The sequence below is a fragment of the Podarcis cretensis genome (assembly GCF_951804945.1).
Source record: "Podarcis cretensis genome assembly, chromosome: 2".
Lineage (NCBI taxonomy): Eukaryota > Metazoa > Chordata > Lepidosauria > Squamata > Lacertidae > Podarcis > Podarcis cretensis.
In genome coordinates this window covers 51,437,387-51,453,377 of record NC_137171.1, presented here as the reverse complement: position 1 = coordinate 51,453,377, position 15,991 = coordinate 51,437,387, and the positions used below count along the sequence as shown (strand labels likewise).

The window sequence follows — 15,991 nt, the reverse complement described above, 5'->3', positions numbered from 1 at the left end:
ATCTTCCTATACCACTTACCCAGGAATAAACCCCTGTGCATTCAATGGGTGTTCACTTCTGAGCAGACATGTATAGGATTGTGCTGTCATTTACTTAAGTCACAAGTTTCTCAAAGTCTTGGAACTATCGAACAGAATGGTGGCATGTACAGATTGCAACAAATAAAGAATACGATGGTGATGGTGATATATCTCTTCCTAGGACACTGTAATAATCAAATAGTTTGGTGTGAATCAAATAGGAGGGATGGGCAAATCTGTCAGTTTTCATTTCTCTCCCTTTTCATTTCTCCACATTTCTACATTAGTTTGTGATACACACAGACACACACACACACACACACACACACACACACACACACACTCCTCTTGAAAATCACTAGCATTTTTTTAAAAAAATTAAACTTTGATTTTGCTTTAAACAAGTACATATAAATATAGACAACCAAAATTACAAAGGGAAGTTCCTTAATAGTAATAGTGAATTACTATTAATTCACTAGCATTTAAGTGTCAATTTCGCCTAATATACACGTTTGCAAAGCAAATTCATCCAAGTGCAAATTTTGATGGATGGCTGTGTTTCAATTCATGTATTGTTTCAGAAAATGCAGATTGGGTAAATTTGCCTTTAAATGGGAACTGAATAGAATTTCCCCCCCATCCCTACTGGTCACAAAGTGACTATGTACCTATGTGCAAGCATACCAGTGTGCAAAGGCTCTGAATATTCTGTATCCTTCCTGTTAGCTGGGTGTAGAGTATATATTAAGAGCCTATGCACATTGTTTGATACTTGCATAGCCCCATGAATAAGTTAGCCCAAGGAAGCCAAAGTGGAACCAACAGGCATGATACTATTCCACATTTGTACCCACTTGGATTGTCTGCACAGTTCTTTATGGAGCTGCTTTCTCATATTTCAGAACATTAATGCCTCAAAGCTGTGTTGCGCTTTGCTATTTTAATCAACAAAGAAGGTTGTTTTCTAAACATTTTCTTCCTCTCCCTGCTTTTTTTCTGAAGGAGTGGTGGTGAGTGTAAAGGCAGACTCTGTGTCTCTGGAAAGCAATTTTTAAGCCAGTTCCTCTATCAGGGTCAGTTATCTGCATTAATACACAACTGTTCCATTGTTTCCCCAGTTCCCTAGCTGCATCCAGTCCTTTTTGTTGTTGTTGTTGTACATGGTTTTGTCCCTTTAAGACGAATAGCAAGTCACTTTCTTCCACCCAGGCTTCTCCTTGTTCTCTGCAAGTCCATGCTCACCATGGGTGTGGAGCAGACATGTCAGTGTCTGTCAGTATTACAGTCAGTGTTCAGTGGTGAAAAGAAAATTATTCTGACTCTCATAATGAAAAAAGGGCAAATGACCACCTCACTGACAGACAGCAATGCACCTAACATGTTTCTGAGGAAACCACTTGTTGATAAAGAATAAATAGGAGCCATGTTGCTGGTGGCATGGGTGGAGGAGCCAGAGGGAGGGTGGTGCACCAGTAAAGTAATTTAGATCTGCCTTGGGAGGAGATGCCTAAGTGTGCCAAGTTTTACAGATAATTATTATTGCTACTATTTCCCACATGGCTTTTCCACACTCCACAACAAAGTAAGCTTGGCCAAGAGCCAGTGGCTGGCCTAAGGTCACCCAGTGAGCTTCATGGCTGAGTGGGGAATTGAACTCTGTTCCAGCTGCCTACCTTTCACTGTTCAACCTAGACATCTATGAAGTTGATTTTAAATTATGTAGTCGCTACACCTTCCACACAGGCATCAACTTCAGGTGAAGAATGATCTTCTTTCAAATGGAAACACTTCTTGGTGAATTCACGTTCTCAGATTATGGGAAAGCAAATCCTTGATGGATTTATCACCTCCAGATTGAATGTCAGGTAGCTGCCTGAGGCACCAAGAAGTAATCATGTAGGAAAACTGACTATGAGATAATTGATGAAAGTGACTGCAAACATTCAGTTTTGTGTGGCATGGTTGCAGCTATCATGTGAACTTCATTGTTCGCCTGTGATTTTGTGCTAGACCATTTGAACTGGTCCTGTCATCCAGAAATCTTCCAGAAGCTACAGTATGTCAATACTTACCAATCTCAATCTCAAAAGCTGTAACTTTTCTTCCCCACCAGCTGCTCATTTGCCTTTTCTCTAGCCCCTTCCATTGGTTGATTGCCAAGAGCTTTCTGTGTTTATGTGACTTCTCCCTTCACACCCATCTTTCCGATAGTTCTTTTAATGAAGCAATGGCATGTTCTTTGTTATGTGAAAGCCTGGCCTCAAGGAAAGCAGTGTTACGTGAGCGAAAGTGGAAATAGGAAAAAAAAAATGGCTAGACTATGCATGAGAAACACAGCATACAAAACCCAAAGGGCTGCACCCTAGCTGCCCAACCCTAGGGGTTTTACATGACAAATGATGAGCAATAGAAATGAGGTGTGGAACAGACTACTTGTGATACTTTAACTATTCCCCCCAAATCCTCTGTTTGATTCACTGTGGATCAGCACATGCCCAAAGAATCAGTAAGCTGTTCAGCACTGCTACTGCAAGTTGTAACAATGCAAAATATCCCTTGCACATTCCTAGGCATTCATTTCCGCCATGTGCCGGTATGCTGTGTATTTGCCTCAGTAATTCAATTTAAATAGTTTAAACCTGCGTAATTCTAATGCATTAGCAAAAGCTGATTCATAAATGCTAACTCACTGCCATGCCTTAAACTCTGCCCTTTCTCACCTAAGAGGTATATTTTTAGAACCTACCCTCTCTTTGTGATTCTAAGTTGTTTTTAATTGTTTTTAATGTATTTTAAATGGTTTCAACCCATCTTGGAACCTTAGGAAGATGGGTGTATAATAAATTAAAACAATAATCATAATAATCACAACCACCACCCTCATTTAAGCAGTGGTGCTGAGAGTTGTTAAGGGACCCCTATTCCCTTCAGAAAGCTACAGTTCCTAGAGTTTCCTGTGAAGAAGGATTGGTTGTTTGAACACTCTGGGTATTGTAGTTTTGTGAGCTGAATAACAACTCTCAGCACCCTTAACAAGCCACAGTTCCCAGAAGCCATGACTGATGTATGATATTGCTTTAAATGCATATGTGGCCATTGTGGCATGCCCCAAGGAACAGCAATATTTTATGGAACAGTGTGATCTCTCTTTTTTTAACTGAAAACTCTCAGTGGTGTGTTTTTTCTTGCACTGGAAGCTGAACTGGAAGACAATGCAAAACTGGCTCTTCCACTTTCTGAACTCCTAAACCTTTATCTATAATTACGTTTTGCAATGTTTTAGCTAAGATAAACCAACTCTTCAAAAGCAGGAAAGCTGCATTAGAAAATTAAGAGTCTTATGTCTATATAAGATTTGGGGAAATGGTAGCTTCATAGGAGAGTAGAGCAGTCAAGGGATGAGAACACAGAAGGTGCTAGAATGGGTATATTCCAAGCAAATACCCAGTTGCCATGGATGCAATGTTGCATTATGATGCCATGCTGAAGTATTCCAAGTATTCCTTTGCCCCTGGGGAAGGTGTGCAATGCGTCATGTGTTTCATACTTTCCATTAAAGTTTTCCTCTCATCCCAGCGCTGCTCTGAGGCTTCGCCTTCTTATATCTCTCACTGGAAACCATTGTGTCATCAGCGAGCCAAGCTGCTTCCCAAGCTCCGTTTGTTTTATATCAACAGACTAAAAGATGACCTGGATCAAACTGGTGATTATTAAATAGTCCTGGGTTGAATATTTGCCTATTTCAGTTTTATTCTGGAGGGTAAATATTTCTTTTTTAAAACAGCAACAGCAACTAGAACCCTTAATCACTAAGTATTCTGCACTTTCCCAGTCAGGTACAGTGCCATTTCTGTCTTTCAACATCATTTTTCATTTCCCTTCTCAAAGTGATTCCAATAAGGGAATCATGTAATAAACATGACACCATACAACAGACAAAGGATATTCACCCCCTTTTAGAATGAACCCCCACAGCACACCAAAACAATCTGGCGATTTTTGAATCTGTAAAAAAAAGGGGGGCGGAGTTCTGCTATTGGTTCAGCCCTATCATTCCATGTCTCTGCCAAAAAACCAGCGACCTAGAAATAATGTGGTGCAATTATAGCCCCAAAGAAGCCTAGATCTGGTTGTTACACATGCTCCACCCAGGAATTTCAGGTCATTACTTGCCTTGTGTTTATATTTAAGACTCTGAGCAGGCTCTGTTATGTCAGGCTGCTTTCAGTTTGTTATATAACAGGTGCTGCCTGCCACTTGAAAGTCAGCTCAGTAACTTGGCTTACTGGGATGACAGCAGAATGGATGGAGAGGCAAGCTTAGTGTACTGTAGCCAAGTTCCTTGTGAGCATGACCTTCTCATGCAGCCTTGGCAAAACCCTTATGGAGGATCGAAACCCTATTTGTCCCACAATTGACAGAGCTGAAACTATTTTTAAGATTGAACAACACCCTCTCCTTCCCACAAACACTAACAGTGCATTTGAAAAATATTTATTGTAGCTACTTTCTTAATACTTCTGCCAGTCCAGAGGTGGAGAAATGATTTCAGCCTAGGATCTACATTATCTTCTTGACAACCTTCCAGGGACCACATAGTGGACATAGTGAGGTCATAGAAGAGCACTGGATGTAAATTTCTCCTTCGTCCAATAAGCTAGTTTCCTCCACCCAGGCAAGGCAGAGGAATTATTGCAGTTTAAGGACACATTTCAGCCAGGCAAAAACACCCAAGGTTCAAAGTAGGTACAATGGGGGGGTATCACTGAGACTGTAGCGAGAGGTCTGTGACCTGTGACTTCCAGGAGTTAGGAGGAGCCCAATGCCCAGCCCAAGTTCTGGAAATGATAAGAACAATTTTGGTTTCTTATTCCCAAAGCCCAGTGGATGCAGATCTTAACAAAACCTTGTGAAATAATCTTAGAACGGAAGGGTCATAGGTTAATCATGCAGCCTTAACCACATGGGGAAGATTCTAGTGAGAAATTCCAGAAAATTGCCTGTTAAAACAAAGGAAGCCAAATGTCAAGATATAAAGAATTTTATTAGAGAAGGGAAAGAAAAGGGAAGTCAACAACCACACACACACTCATGGGGGTCGGTCAGTTTGGCTTGCAAATAAAATCAATACAGTCCATTTAACTGAACTAGCTACTTGTGAGCTACTTGAGCAGTCGGGTTTCGGAGTTCTTTGCAGAAGAGCGGTTCTGGACTTCTGGTTAGATGTTTCCAGGAGGACCAAATCTCACATATTTTTAGGAATCTGAGACCTGTTTAAGCCAACCCCTTTATGGAGACCGATTGTTCTTTTCTCCATTTGTGTGCTATGCTCCATTTCTAATGCCATGAATAATGGAGACATTGAGAAATTTATTTAGAAAGTAGTTCCACCTTCTTAATCACGCTATGTGTGTCAGTCAACAGAGCTGGCTAGTTCTAACTGGATGCAGCATTATAAAAAAAGAGCTTAACTCCAAATGTTTATTCAGAGATGAAGCTCAGATACTCGCTTATTCATACTTGACGTTCAGGATCCAAAATCCCAAACACCCACAAGACAAGATGGCAGCATTGAGCTACGTTGGAATATAGGGGTTCCAGAGAGGCAGGTACAGTCAAACCTTGGTTCCCTAATGGAAAGGTTTTGGAATGTTTTGGCTCCCGAATGCCAAAAACCTGGAAGCAAATGCTCCATTTTAAAAACGTTTTTCGGAAGCCAAACATCTGACGCAGCTTCCGCTGGAGTGCAAGAAGCTCTTGCAACCAATCGGAAGCTGGACCTCGGTTGTAGAACGTTTTGGAAGCCAAACAGGTTTCTGGAATGGATTACATTCGACAACCGAGTTTGGCTGTATTTGGATTTGGGAAGATGATCACATGAGGGTCAAGGACAAAAATAAGTTTCCCTTACTGAATAGTAAGATGGTTTGGCATTTTGATATTGAAGAGGTGATGTAGCCGGGACCTCAAGACACAAATTAGTGGAGAAGTGTATTCAGGAGTATTTCCTGCTATATCTTGGCTGCGGTCCATCCATGCCATTGCTCAGATCATTTTTCTTCTTGTCCTCGTTACACATAAAACTATGAATCTTTTTTTTAAATCTGCAAAAAAGGACAGTTATGTATTTCTAAACAGATTGTCAAAAGAAGGACTTAAACATATATTTCGGAGAATTTTTTGAGCAAACGGCTGTGTCAGAATATTCAGTAAGTGTGAAAGTGGAAGCAGAATGATCTTCATAGTAGGCTACAAGGTGTGGATCAGGCCAGTCCACATCAGAGTTTTCAAAGATTGGATTCCTCTGATATCCCTAGTAACAGCATCTTCAAAGCCCTTCAAAATGCAATCTTACTCATAAGGCAGCAAGCATCTTTCCCACCATCAATTTGCAGGAGTCAATCATTTGCTTGACGTCTGGAAAAAAAATGTTTCTGGTCTTACTTGTTGACCCTAATGACAGATTTAACTGCAGCTGAAATGTAAACATTATGATAGGGATTCTTTCTGCACCCAAATGGAAGGGAAATATAAATCTGCCTTAAACTGGAGTTTGAGTGCATTCAAATATCAATGCTTAACAAACTGTGTTCCCTCCTCCCACCACCAGTAGGATCTCACTCCTGATGGTATATAGAGGCAGGCAAAAGATCCTTCCAGCCTAGGACTTTCCCTCATCTTAGAAAGCTACTGCAACCACCAGATTTTTCTTTGGTCAGCCAAGATTTGGAAAAAGGGGCAGGGAGAGAGGCTGTTTGCCAGCAAGCAGAAAAAGCAAATTAAATTAGAGGAGCAGGTCAGGGGGGCAGCTACTCCAGCGCAGTCACACAACAGCAGTTGCTCTTTTTTAACTCTGATAAGGAGAACATATTTAGAAACAGGAGGTCACAGGCCATGGTTTGCTTTCTGAATTTGTTGGTGCAGTGGTCATAGAGCATGGGCGTTGAGAAGGCAGATTCGTACACAGAAGGGAAACCCTGTGATCTTAGCAGCAAGCAGAATTGTTTCACAAGTCAGCCGACAGCAGCAAAGACCAAAACTGAAAGCTCAGACTTTTGAATCCTTGAGAAGAGTAGAACTAAACTGAGCATGTAAAGACACTTGAGGCTCCCCGGGACCTCTGTTGTTGTTGTTGTTGTTGTTGTTGTTGTTGTTGTTGTTGTTGTTGTTGTCAGATGTAATATTAGCCAAGAGCAACAATTCCACCTAAAGTACTGCTATTCACACTACAACGCACAGTGTGAGCGGGAGAGGCTGGCCTTGTGCATCCCACAGAAAATTTAACTGGAGGAGGTGTGATTTTAAGTAAGATTGTGGTTGTTTGTTTGTTTCTCACCCATAATCAGTGCATGGGTGTGTAAGAGAAGGAATGTTTAGGTGGAACAGACTGCTGCAAAGCCAAATAAATAAGTGCTTAATAATAGCTACCAGTTGGCTTTAACAGTCACTGGAGACTGGGGAGTCGTATTTCATCCTCAGTTAAAAATCATTTATGTATAATTCCTAGTGTATTAAATTCTTCATAATTATGTTGACAACAGGTCCCTGAGGTTGGATTCCCGGCATTCTGCAGCTATGAGTGTGGAGTTCTGAGACATTATTTTGGGAAACAGGTGGCCCTCACCCTGCATTTGCAAATATAATGGGATTAAGGGTATTTAACCCCCCCGCCCTCTTATGCCCACTGATTTGTTTGGTTTTTTGACCCCCAAATGTCCAACTTTCTTCTGGGGACCCACATGTCTACTATTTATTTTGGCATTTGCAGGGGCAAATGGGCAGGTCTGGTAAGGAATTAAGCACCCCATCCTGTCAGATGGTTCTTCCCTCAAGTCCCACATCAGTCTTTAAATAGTGTGATGCAGTGTGTATAAAAATGACGCAAAAGAATAAGAGGTTGTAACAACAACATCATCAACAACAATCCAACTCCTTTAAACTAAAGCTACTGTAAGGTTCCCCTAAGATTAAAATGAACTCTGAACTTAATGCGCACATCGTCTCTTAAAAATAACAAATGGAATTATGAAAGGACGCTTTTCTTTTTAAAGAACCAAAGGAGGCCATCTTTGTTAGCCCAACACAATAGTTCATGTATTACTATTGTGGCTTGAGATTGGACACAGTGTGCTAGTATGTCATCACAGATACGGGAGTTTAGGTCAGCCTTTGCCAACCCATAATCCTCCAGGTGTTTTGGACGACAGTTCCAATCAGCAGGTGTGTGAGTTTTAGATGAAAACATATGGGGGACACCAGGTTGGTGAAGTCTAGTCTTGTTTAGGTGGTGCCACTCTGTATCTCACCAAGATTATCCGCTCAGCCCATGTTGTTGATCTTGCCTGCTGGTCTTGTGCAAAACGAGCTCTGTAATATGTTCAGTTTTCAAATTATTGCTTATGACTACTGAGCATTTATTTCCATCTTATGAAGAAACTCTATTTAGGCTAGAAACAGCCACCCCTTGCTTCTGGGAAGTTCTGGATGTCTGCTATAGCCCAATTTATGCATGTTCACTTTGAAATAAGTTACACTGGGACTTTACATCTAAGGACTTTACATCCTTTACGTTGCGTACGGTAGCTGGGTTCTGAACAATGTAATCCATCATAGATCTACTGAGCAGTCTGTCCCACTGCGTCCAATGGGTCCTGCTCCCTAGTGTGTTTAGGGTGGCAACCTTAGCTTTCCGTAAGTGAGTGTGCTCAGTATCCTTGCATGTTGAAGCAGAGCTGAGCCACTGGGAGCAGTGCAGGGCTTTTCATACACTTAAGAAAACTAGGGAAAAATTGAAATCTCTTGGTCACCTCATAAAGTCAGTGGCAATCCTCTAACAAAATTTGAGAAGGAATCCTACCCCTCTCTCAGGGATTTCTCAAGAAAGGTTCGTTTCACTCCCCACCCATTTTTTCCAAAATGTTTGGCATAGCTCTGCTTCCTGATGCATCTGTAGGGTATGATTCTGCAAGCACTCCAGTGTACTTCATGCACGTCAAGGAACTTAAGTACATGTACATGACTGCAGGATTGCAGGATTGCAGCCACTGAATTTGTGTTTTGCTCCTCTGCCCTGCAAATGACTGGCTTGACTTTTCTAGAGTGCCAGTTCCCTGGAAGCGTCAGTTCTAGCATAGGAAATCTCCCTTTGTTCTCCTTGGAGCCTTTTGAGATTCCCTTTCCAACATACTCATAGGAAATTACTTCTTTTGAATCTATTGTGAGAAGGCAAGTCTTGATTAATTCAGAGTCAGTGATTTCCTTTTCCCCAATTGTCCTTAAAATGGCCTTTTATGTGGCACTAGATCCCTATTGATAGCCCCCAAGCAAGTTACAAGAAGGATTTATATGTGTATGTTCTACGCACATCCTGTTTGCAGATATGCTGGAGAGAGTTTTCAGGTCTGCAAACAGTTCTTTGTAACGTTTGCAAACACAAGCAACAGTGACAGTAGATGTGAGAGAATGCATCTCACTGTACTCATTCAGGCTAAACAGTGATGTTTCTGAGTTTGATTCCATTGAAGAGAGATGACAAGAGATGTGAAGGGTTCATTAAGCTGGCCTCTCCAGAAACCTACCCTTGTGGATGAAGGCTACCCCTCAAGACATGCCCCCCCACCTCGCAGAGCTTTGTTCCTGTCTTCCTTTGCATATGGGAACCTGCAAATGATAAGTAAGATCCGCCCTTTAAGGGATTAGGGGTTTAGTACAAATGTGTGATGTTACATTTTGGTTTGTTTATATTCCACTTCCTGATCAAAGCCCCCCCCCGAGGTATACAGCATATTAATACAAATATATATATATATATATAAGGGACGCGGGTGGCGCTGTGGGTAAAAGCCTCAGCGCCTAGGGCTTGCCGATCGAAAGGTCGGCAGTTCGAATCCCCGCGGCGGGGTGCGCTCCCGCTGCTCGGTCCCAGCGCCTGCCAACCTAGCAGTTCGAAAGCACTTCCGGGTGCAAGTAGATAAATAGGGACCGCTTACCAGCGGGAAGGTAAACGGCGTTTCCGTGTGCGGCTCTGGCTCGCCAGAGCAGCAATGTAACGCTGGCCACGTGACCCGGAAGTGTCTCCGGACAGCGCTGGCCCGTGGCCTCTTAAGTGAGATGGGCGCACAACCCCAGAGTCTGTCAAGACTGGCCCGTACGGGCAGGGGTACCTTTACCTTTACCTTTATATATATATATACAAATGGATCAAAACAACACAAAATGCCACAATCACAAAATGCCAATCAATCACACTTGATATGTGTTTTGAACTTGGCCTAGTATACCAGAAAGAGTGTCCCCACCCCCATCATTCAGCCCGGACACTGAGATCCAGCTCCAAGGGTCTTCTGGTGGTTCCCTCCCTGCGAGAAGTCAGGTTGCAGGGAACCAGGCAGAGGGCCTTCTCAGTAGTGGTGCCCACCCTGTGGAATGCCCTCCCATCAGATGTCAAGGAAATAAACAACTAACTTTTAGAAGACATATGAAGGCAGCCCTGTTTAGGGAGGCTTTTAATGTTTGATGATTTATTGTGCTTTTAATTCTGTTGAGCGGCTGGGGAAACCCAACCAGATGGGTGGGGTATAAATAAATAAATTATTATTATTATTATTATTATTATTATTATTATTATTATTTATTATTATTATTATTATTATTATTATTATTATTATTAACCCTGTAGCAAACAGGAAGGGGAGATCAAACAAACCACCCCTATCTTTCACCTAGGATGCACAAACTCCTTTCTCTCACCCAGGGGGAATGGGGAAGGGGAGCAAGGGAGACAACAAAAACTGGCTTTCTTTTGGGACCACTGATGTAACATTCAAATACAACATTGTAACAAGGGTGTTACTAAAGAATGATGCTTTCCTCCCACAATTTTCCTGCAGTCCAGATCCTGGGGAACTGTTTGTAAAAGGGAAGGAAGCAATAATATACTAATAGAGATTAGCATGAGCGAGACTTTAGAACCTCTTTTGCGGTGGAACAGTTGTTCAGCTCGGCAATGTTTAGTTTAATTGTATCCTTTCATTGGCAAGAAAAGAAGATTTGTGGGCTGCAAATTGTATAAAATCACCAACTGTGGCTCTGCGGAGAGCAAGCTGACTAGATGAAGAGAGGGCAAATGTGTCTGGTTTCATTGCTTTCAAGAAGTGGCAGGACGGGGGGAATGTGAGCTTTGTTAGCTGAGTGTTTTTATCCCATGACACAATATAAAATATTCCCCACCCAATCCCAGGTCACTGTAATCTTATGTGTCCCTTTCTTCCAAATGTCTCTATTCCATTAGCATAACACTGTTCTTTTTTTAAAAAAAGTGCTTCAAACAGTTAGATTTAGGGTTCAAATGTTTTCCCAGCAGGAGTCCACATCCACCCATGCAGCTGCCATTTTCCAAACAGCAACCCCTCTGGACTTGATTTTGGATGGATCGTGCAAGTGTACCCATTTCAGGCTGCAATCCTATATGCACTCACCTGGAAGTAAGCACCACAACCTATGAGTAGACATATGTAGGATTGCGCTGTTAAGCAGTGAAGACTTGGGTCTCCAGCTGTTTTTGGACAACAGCTCCCATCATCCCTAGCTAGCAAGTCCAGTGGTCAGGGATGATGGGAACTGTAGTCCAAAAACAGCTGGAAACCCAAGTTTCAGAAACACTGAGCTAGATCAATTGCAGGTGGGGTCTCCAACAAAATGCTTCCAATAACTCCAGAGTTGATCTATAGTGAATGCTTTAATAATCCCAATATATCTGGTTACCCAAATCCATTCAAATCAATGAGTTGCTAACATTCAGGATGATGGGTAAAGGAAAGGACTCAGCCATTCAAATGTGGGCAAACGGGTTCCAGCTGGCAAATGTTAGATTCATGTGGTTTGTGTGCTTCAAGTTTCCTGCATCCTAGGTTGGCTTTGGCAACAGTATATTATTTGGTGACTGTAAAAGAGAAGTTGTCTTATGTAAATGCACATGCCTGTTCATAGATATCAAGGTTTGGAAAAGGCTTAAGCATTTCGGTTGCTTGTTTTCATGGTGCATCTGCATTTTTGCATGATACGCAAATTATATTTATGCAGAGGAGAGGTACATGCCACATCGCATGTCAAGAGCTCTCCACTATTTATGCTCCGCATGTCATTATATTTTCCATGCAAAACCCCGTTCCTCATTAAAGAGTAACAAGCTTCTCTGGGAAGGTTCCGGACACAAGTCTCTCACTGGCCAGTATCTTGCCCTGTTCCTCTTGGCCAAGATCTGTCATCTATTTATGCTCTGCCTCCTGTGGAATCTTGTTCCTTCTTCAAGAGAAATTAGCTTCTCTGGGAAGGTCCTGGGCACAAGTCTCTCATTGGGCAGGAACCTCGCCCCTCCTGCCCACTATAATAATGTAGCTTCTTGTTTCACACCTTGTAAATGTCACTTGGGAGAGGGGAGCAGCAGCTGAAATTTGCAATGTACGTGACCAGCCTCCTTTTCAATCTCATCTCAAGATCCCCACATCCCTTCCTTGACTAACCTGCTCAGATTTATCAAGGTGTATATATGGGTGAAATTGCACAAATCCAGTTTTATTATGAGCAGTCAAACTTTGGAGTCTAAAATGCTGAGAGGAAGATGCACCATCATAGAATTGAAAACACTGTAAGGGTTCAAAGATTTCAGGGTTATCTTCTTCCTCCTAATCCTATTGAGTCAAGCCCTCCTTCCCACTCCCAGGAAAACTGGAACCCAGTACATTTGCCAGGGCAAATGCTTGCTACTCACATGCCTGAGATATTTTTTGAAAACCCAAACTCCAAATCCTTATATTCATATCTTTAAAAAAATCAACAAGGGGGAAATGTCTATTCATGTGATGTTTATTTTATCAATATGTGTCGGTTGTTTCTATCCCATCTACTAACTGAATTTATGAAAGCAGCATGCAGTTTATTTCAAGTACAATGAACTAGAAGGGCAATGCCATAGAGCCGAGCTCCTGACTGGGGCATTACTACTGCTTCCTGGGCAGGGCAGGGCTGCCTTAAGAGCCAATCCACAACCCCTACAACCCTGACCTGGCTCCTGCCCCGTCCCAGTAAGCAGCAGCAAATGCTAATGTTGCAAAGGGAGCTCAGCACTCTCATCTCATCCCCCTGACTGCTGACCATTGAGATTAGAGTGAGTACAGTAGGCAGTTTCTTCCACCGATAGCTGACATGCAACCGAAAGTGTCACAGACTTCTATCAGCTTACTTTGCTCTACGTGCTTTACGAAAGCTGAATTTTTGCAACTAACTATACAAATAAGTCCCACCCAGTTATGCCTATTATTTGCTATGGTGGCATCTGTTTGGCACACGGGTTTTGTTTTCCAGTAGTAGTAGACTATAATTCTGTGCATTACTGTTTCCTGAAGGTTTTATATGTGTTTCTTCAAAGTGAGAGCAGGCCAACCCTGAAACAAAGTGTAATGTGCTGAATCCTGGTGTGTACACATTTTCAGACAGAAGGCATCTGTCAGCTGAGCGGATGAAGGAGGCAGCATTCAGCAAATTCCCTTCTACCTGCTGTCCTCCTCCAAATCAGATCTGGAGGGGGACCAAAAATCTGCCTCCTATCAGCACAGCAACACCAACTGGATTCCACCCTGTGTGTGTTGCTCTAAATGCTCTTTTGATATTATAATGGCCTTTGTTTATCATGGCACTGTTGTCACTCAAAATGCAACAATCTGCTTTAATAATACAGTATCCTTGCTGGGACACATATTTGCTTTAAAACGAAGTTCCACTTTAAAAGCACCAGCTTTAAAAGTGTAATTTTGTTGCATGTTCTTCGCCCCCAGGCTCTTCTGAAAATACATTGGTGCATAAAGAGGAGGGTATGCTATGTCTCATGTCATCCCTGTAACAACAGACTTGAGATTCAAAATTGTTGGCAGTAGATTGTCACCCTTTCACAGCTTTAAACACACACAAACCACTTCATTCCTCCCCTTAGTGCCACCATGTAGAGGATCCATGATTTTCCAAGTGGTAGAAAGAGAGTTAGTAAAATGGGCTATAAGTAGATGGTGCACTGACCCTGTGTGTCGACAGATCTGTCAATCAATACTGAAATTTCATAAGGTAAGCCTCACTGCTGGCTCCATCCTGCTGTTTCCATCCTACCTAATAAGCACTGAGCATTGCTTCTCATTTTCAAGCAATGGGCTCTGAGACCCCTCAGGTGAGACCTTCAAATGGTCATTGGAAAGCCTGTGGCACCCTGCCAAAGAAGGGGAGTGGGTTTCCAAAGCATGCGCCCCCAGCACTCAGCTGTGTGGGCCATCTGTAACATCAGAGCAGATAAGTAAACGACTACCAAAAGGGTCAGGACAGAATTAAATGTTGCACTAAGGCAATATCCACAAAATCATTTCTGCTTGCCAGACAGAACCATTTCCCCAATCCATGCCTTGTTCTGGGCGTTTTTCTGACTCTCCCAATAAGATTTGGGGGAAGGCACAGGAGTTGTGTGGTGAGGGAGAAGAAGGGGGAGAGTCCTGTCATGATAGTGGGACCTGTTGCACTGGAACAGGAGTAGGCAACCTAAGGCCCATGGGCCACAAGCAACACATGGGGGTTGTTTAAGCAGCCCATGAGCCACCCCCAAACCAAGCTGCCCACTTGGCGAGTCTCCACATGCTGTGGCACGGGGACTTGCTTCTGTGGCACTGGAAATGGTGTCTGCGCAGACACCAGAAATCATGGGTGCGCGCGCTTACGCATGCATGCAATCCAGCCCATGGCAGGATCTCCACTGGAGTGAACTGGCCCAGGCCAGGTAAACCTTGCCGACCCTTGCACTGGAATCTGCTAGTGCAACAACTTACTTGGATCCAGCTCATAGTTCCCCTGCCAACAATGGTTCATTGTGACATTAGAGTCAATCAGCCAATAGCATTAAAAATGTGAGCCTATTGGAGAGGCAGAGAAGGTGAAAGTTAAAGTAAGATGGGAGAAAGGGATTGGAGGGCCTCATCCATAGCCTCACTTAATGAGGGCATTGTTTGCTAATTGTAACATAGTGGGGTAAGCCAGTAAGAAGTTTTGTAGAGATTGCATTCAAATAGTAGTTTATGGCAATGCAGAGGTAAATTGCCTTGTAATACTCCCGTGATGCTTTCTGCTTATTTGCAGTTGTCAAAATACCCTTTCACTGTGCTCTTGGTGGCTTATACCTGCATGCATATGCCTGAGAGATGATGCCTTAGAATTCACTCTCCCTTCTTCTGGAGAAAAGTTAAGAAACTGGGTATGCATCTCGGCAAGTCTATAAATATTTCTAGTAGAGCAACCTGGGGAATTGGAAAAGGAGGGGTCCTGGTACAAGACCATGTAAACAGGTATGCACAAATAGTTATCAAGAGCCTGGAATACATACCATAGTGCTATCAGAACAGTATTGTGTTGCCAGCATTTCATAAACATGTCATCTGAAAGAAACCGAGGGGTTTGATCACGAGGAAGTAACATTTCCCAGAACGGGTTAGAGGAGCTAGTCAGCCGGTGGGAATCACAGCTCTTTCAGATTCCACAAACAATTGCCTTACATCTGGAGAAACATTTCCATCACATGGAGCCAAGTGTCTACAAAGGTTTCCTCACTAAGAGTCTGAATCCATTTTAATCTGAAGGATTTGAAAGCAATTTATTGCAAGCATTTAAATTGTCATATGCCAGGCAAGGAAGGATACCCTGTTTCATATCCTTTAATCTCTCGTCTCATCCCTCTTCATTACCACTACTCTTTGGATCATGTCCAAAACGATCTGGTCTAGATACTCAAAAAGAAGTATTGATTGTAGCAGTGTGAATTTCTTATTTTAAATTAAGCAAAGCTATTCATTCAAAATGTCTCCCTTCAATGTGCTTCCAAATTTGCCATGCACCAAATAGACACTCAAGGTCTAGTACTTATTATTTTATTTATTACCTA

At 42.5% G+C, this 15,991-nt stretch overlaps 1 protein-coding gene and 1 long non-coding RNA gene across 3 annotated transcripts in view; one reads left to right on the top strand and one right to left on the bottom strand.

Annotated features, from left to right (window-relative positions):
* The window catches only part of ADRB2 (adrenoceptor beta 2), a 64,146-nt gene that overhangs the window by 30,019 nt on the left and 18,136 nt on the right, over positions 1-15,991 (top strand). Inside the window, exon 2 of one of the 2 annotated variants that reach the window (XM_079964847.1) lies at positions 11,069-11,145. The exons of the other annotated variant lie outside the window; for it this stretch is intronic. Coding sequence (XP_079820973.1) covers positions 11,069-11,130 — 62 coding nt within the window. The 3' untranslated portion in view covers positions 11,131-11,145. Of the gene's footprint in view, positions 1-11,068; positions 11,146-15,991 lie in introns of those variants that run through there. 2 annotated transcript variants of the gene reach the window in all.
* LOC307209636 lies at positions 4,785-14,964 on the bottom strand. The gene is made up of 3 exons (XR_013835672.1): positions 14,778-14,964; positions 14,095-14,341; positions 4,785-6,441 (listed from the first exon to the last, which is right to left on the bottom strand). It is a non-coding gene; the product is annotated as an uncharacterized lncRNA (long non-coding RNA).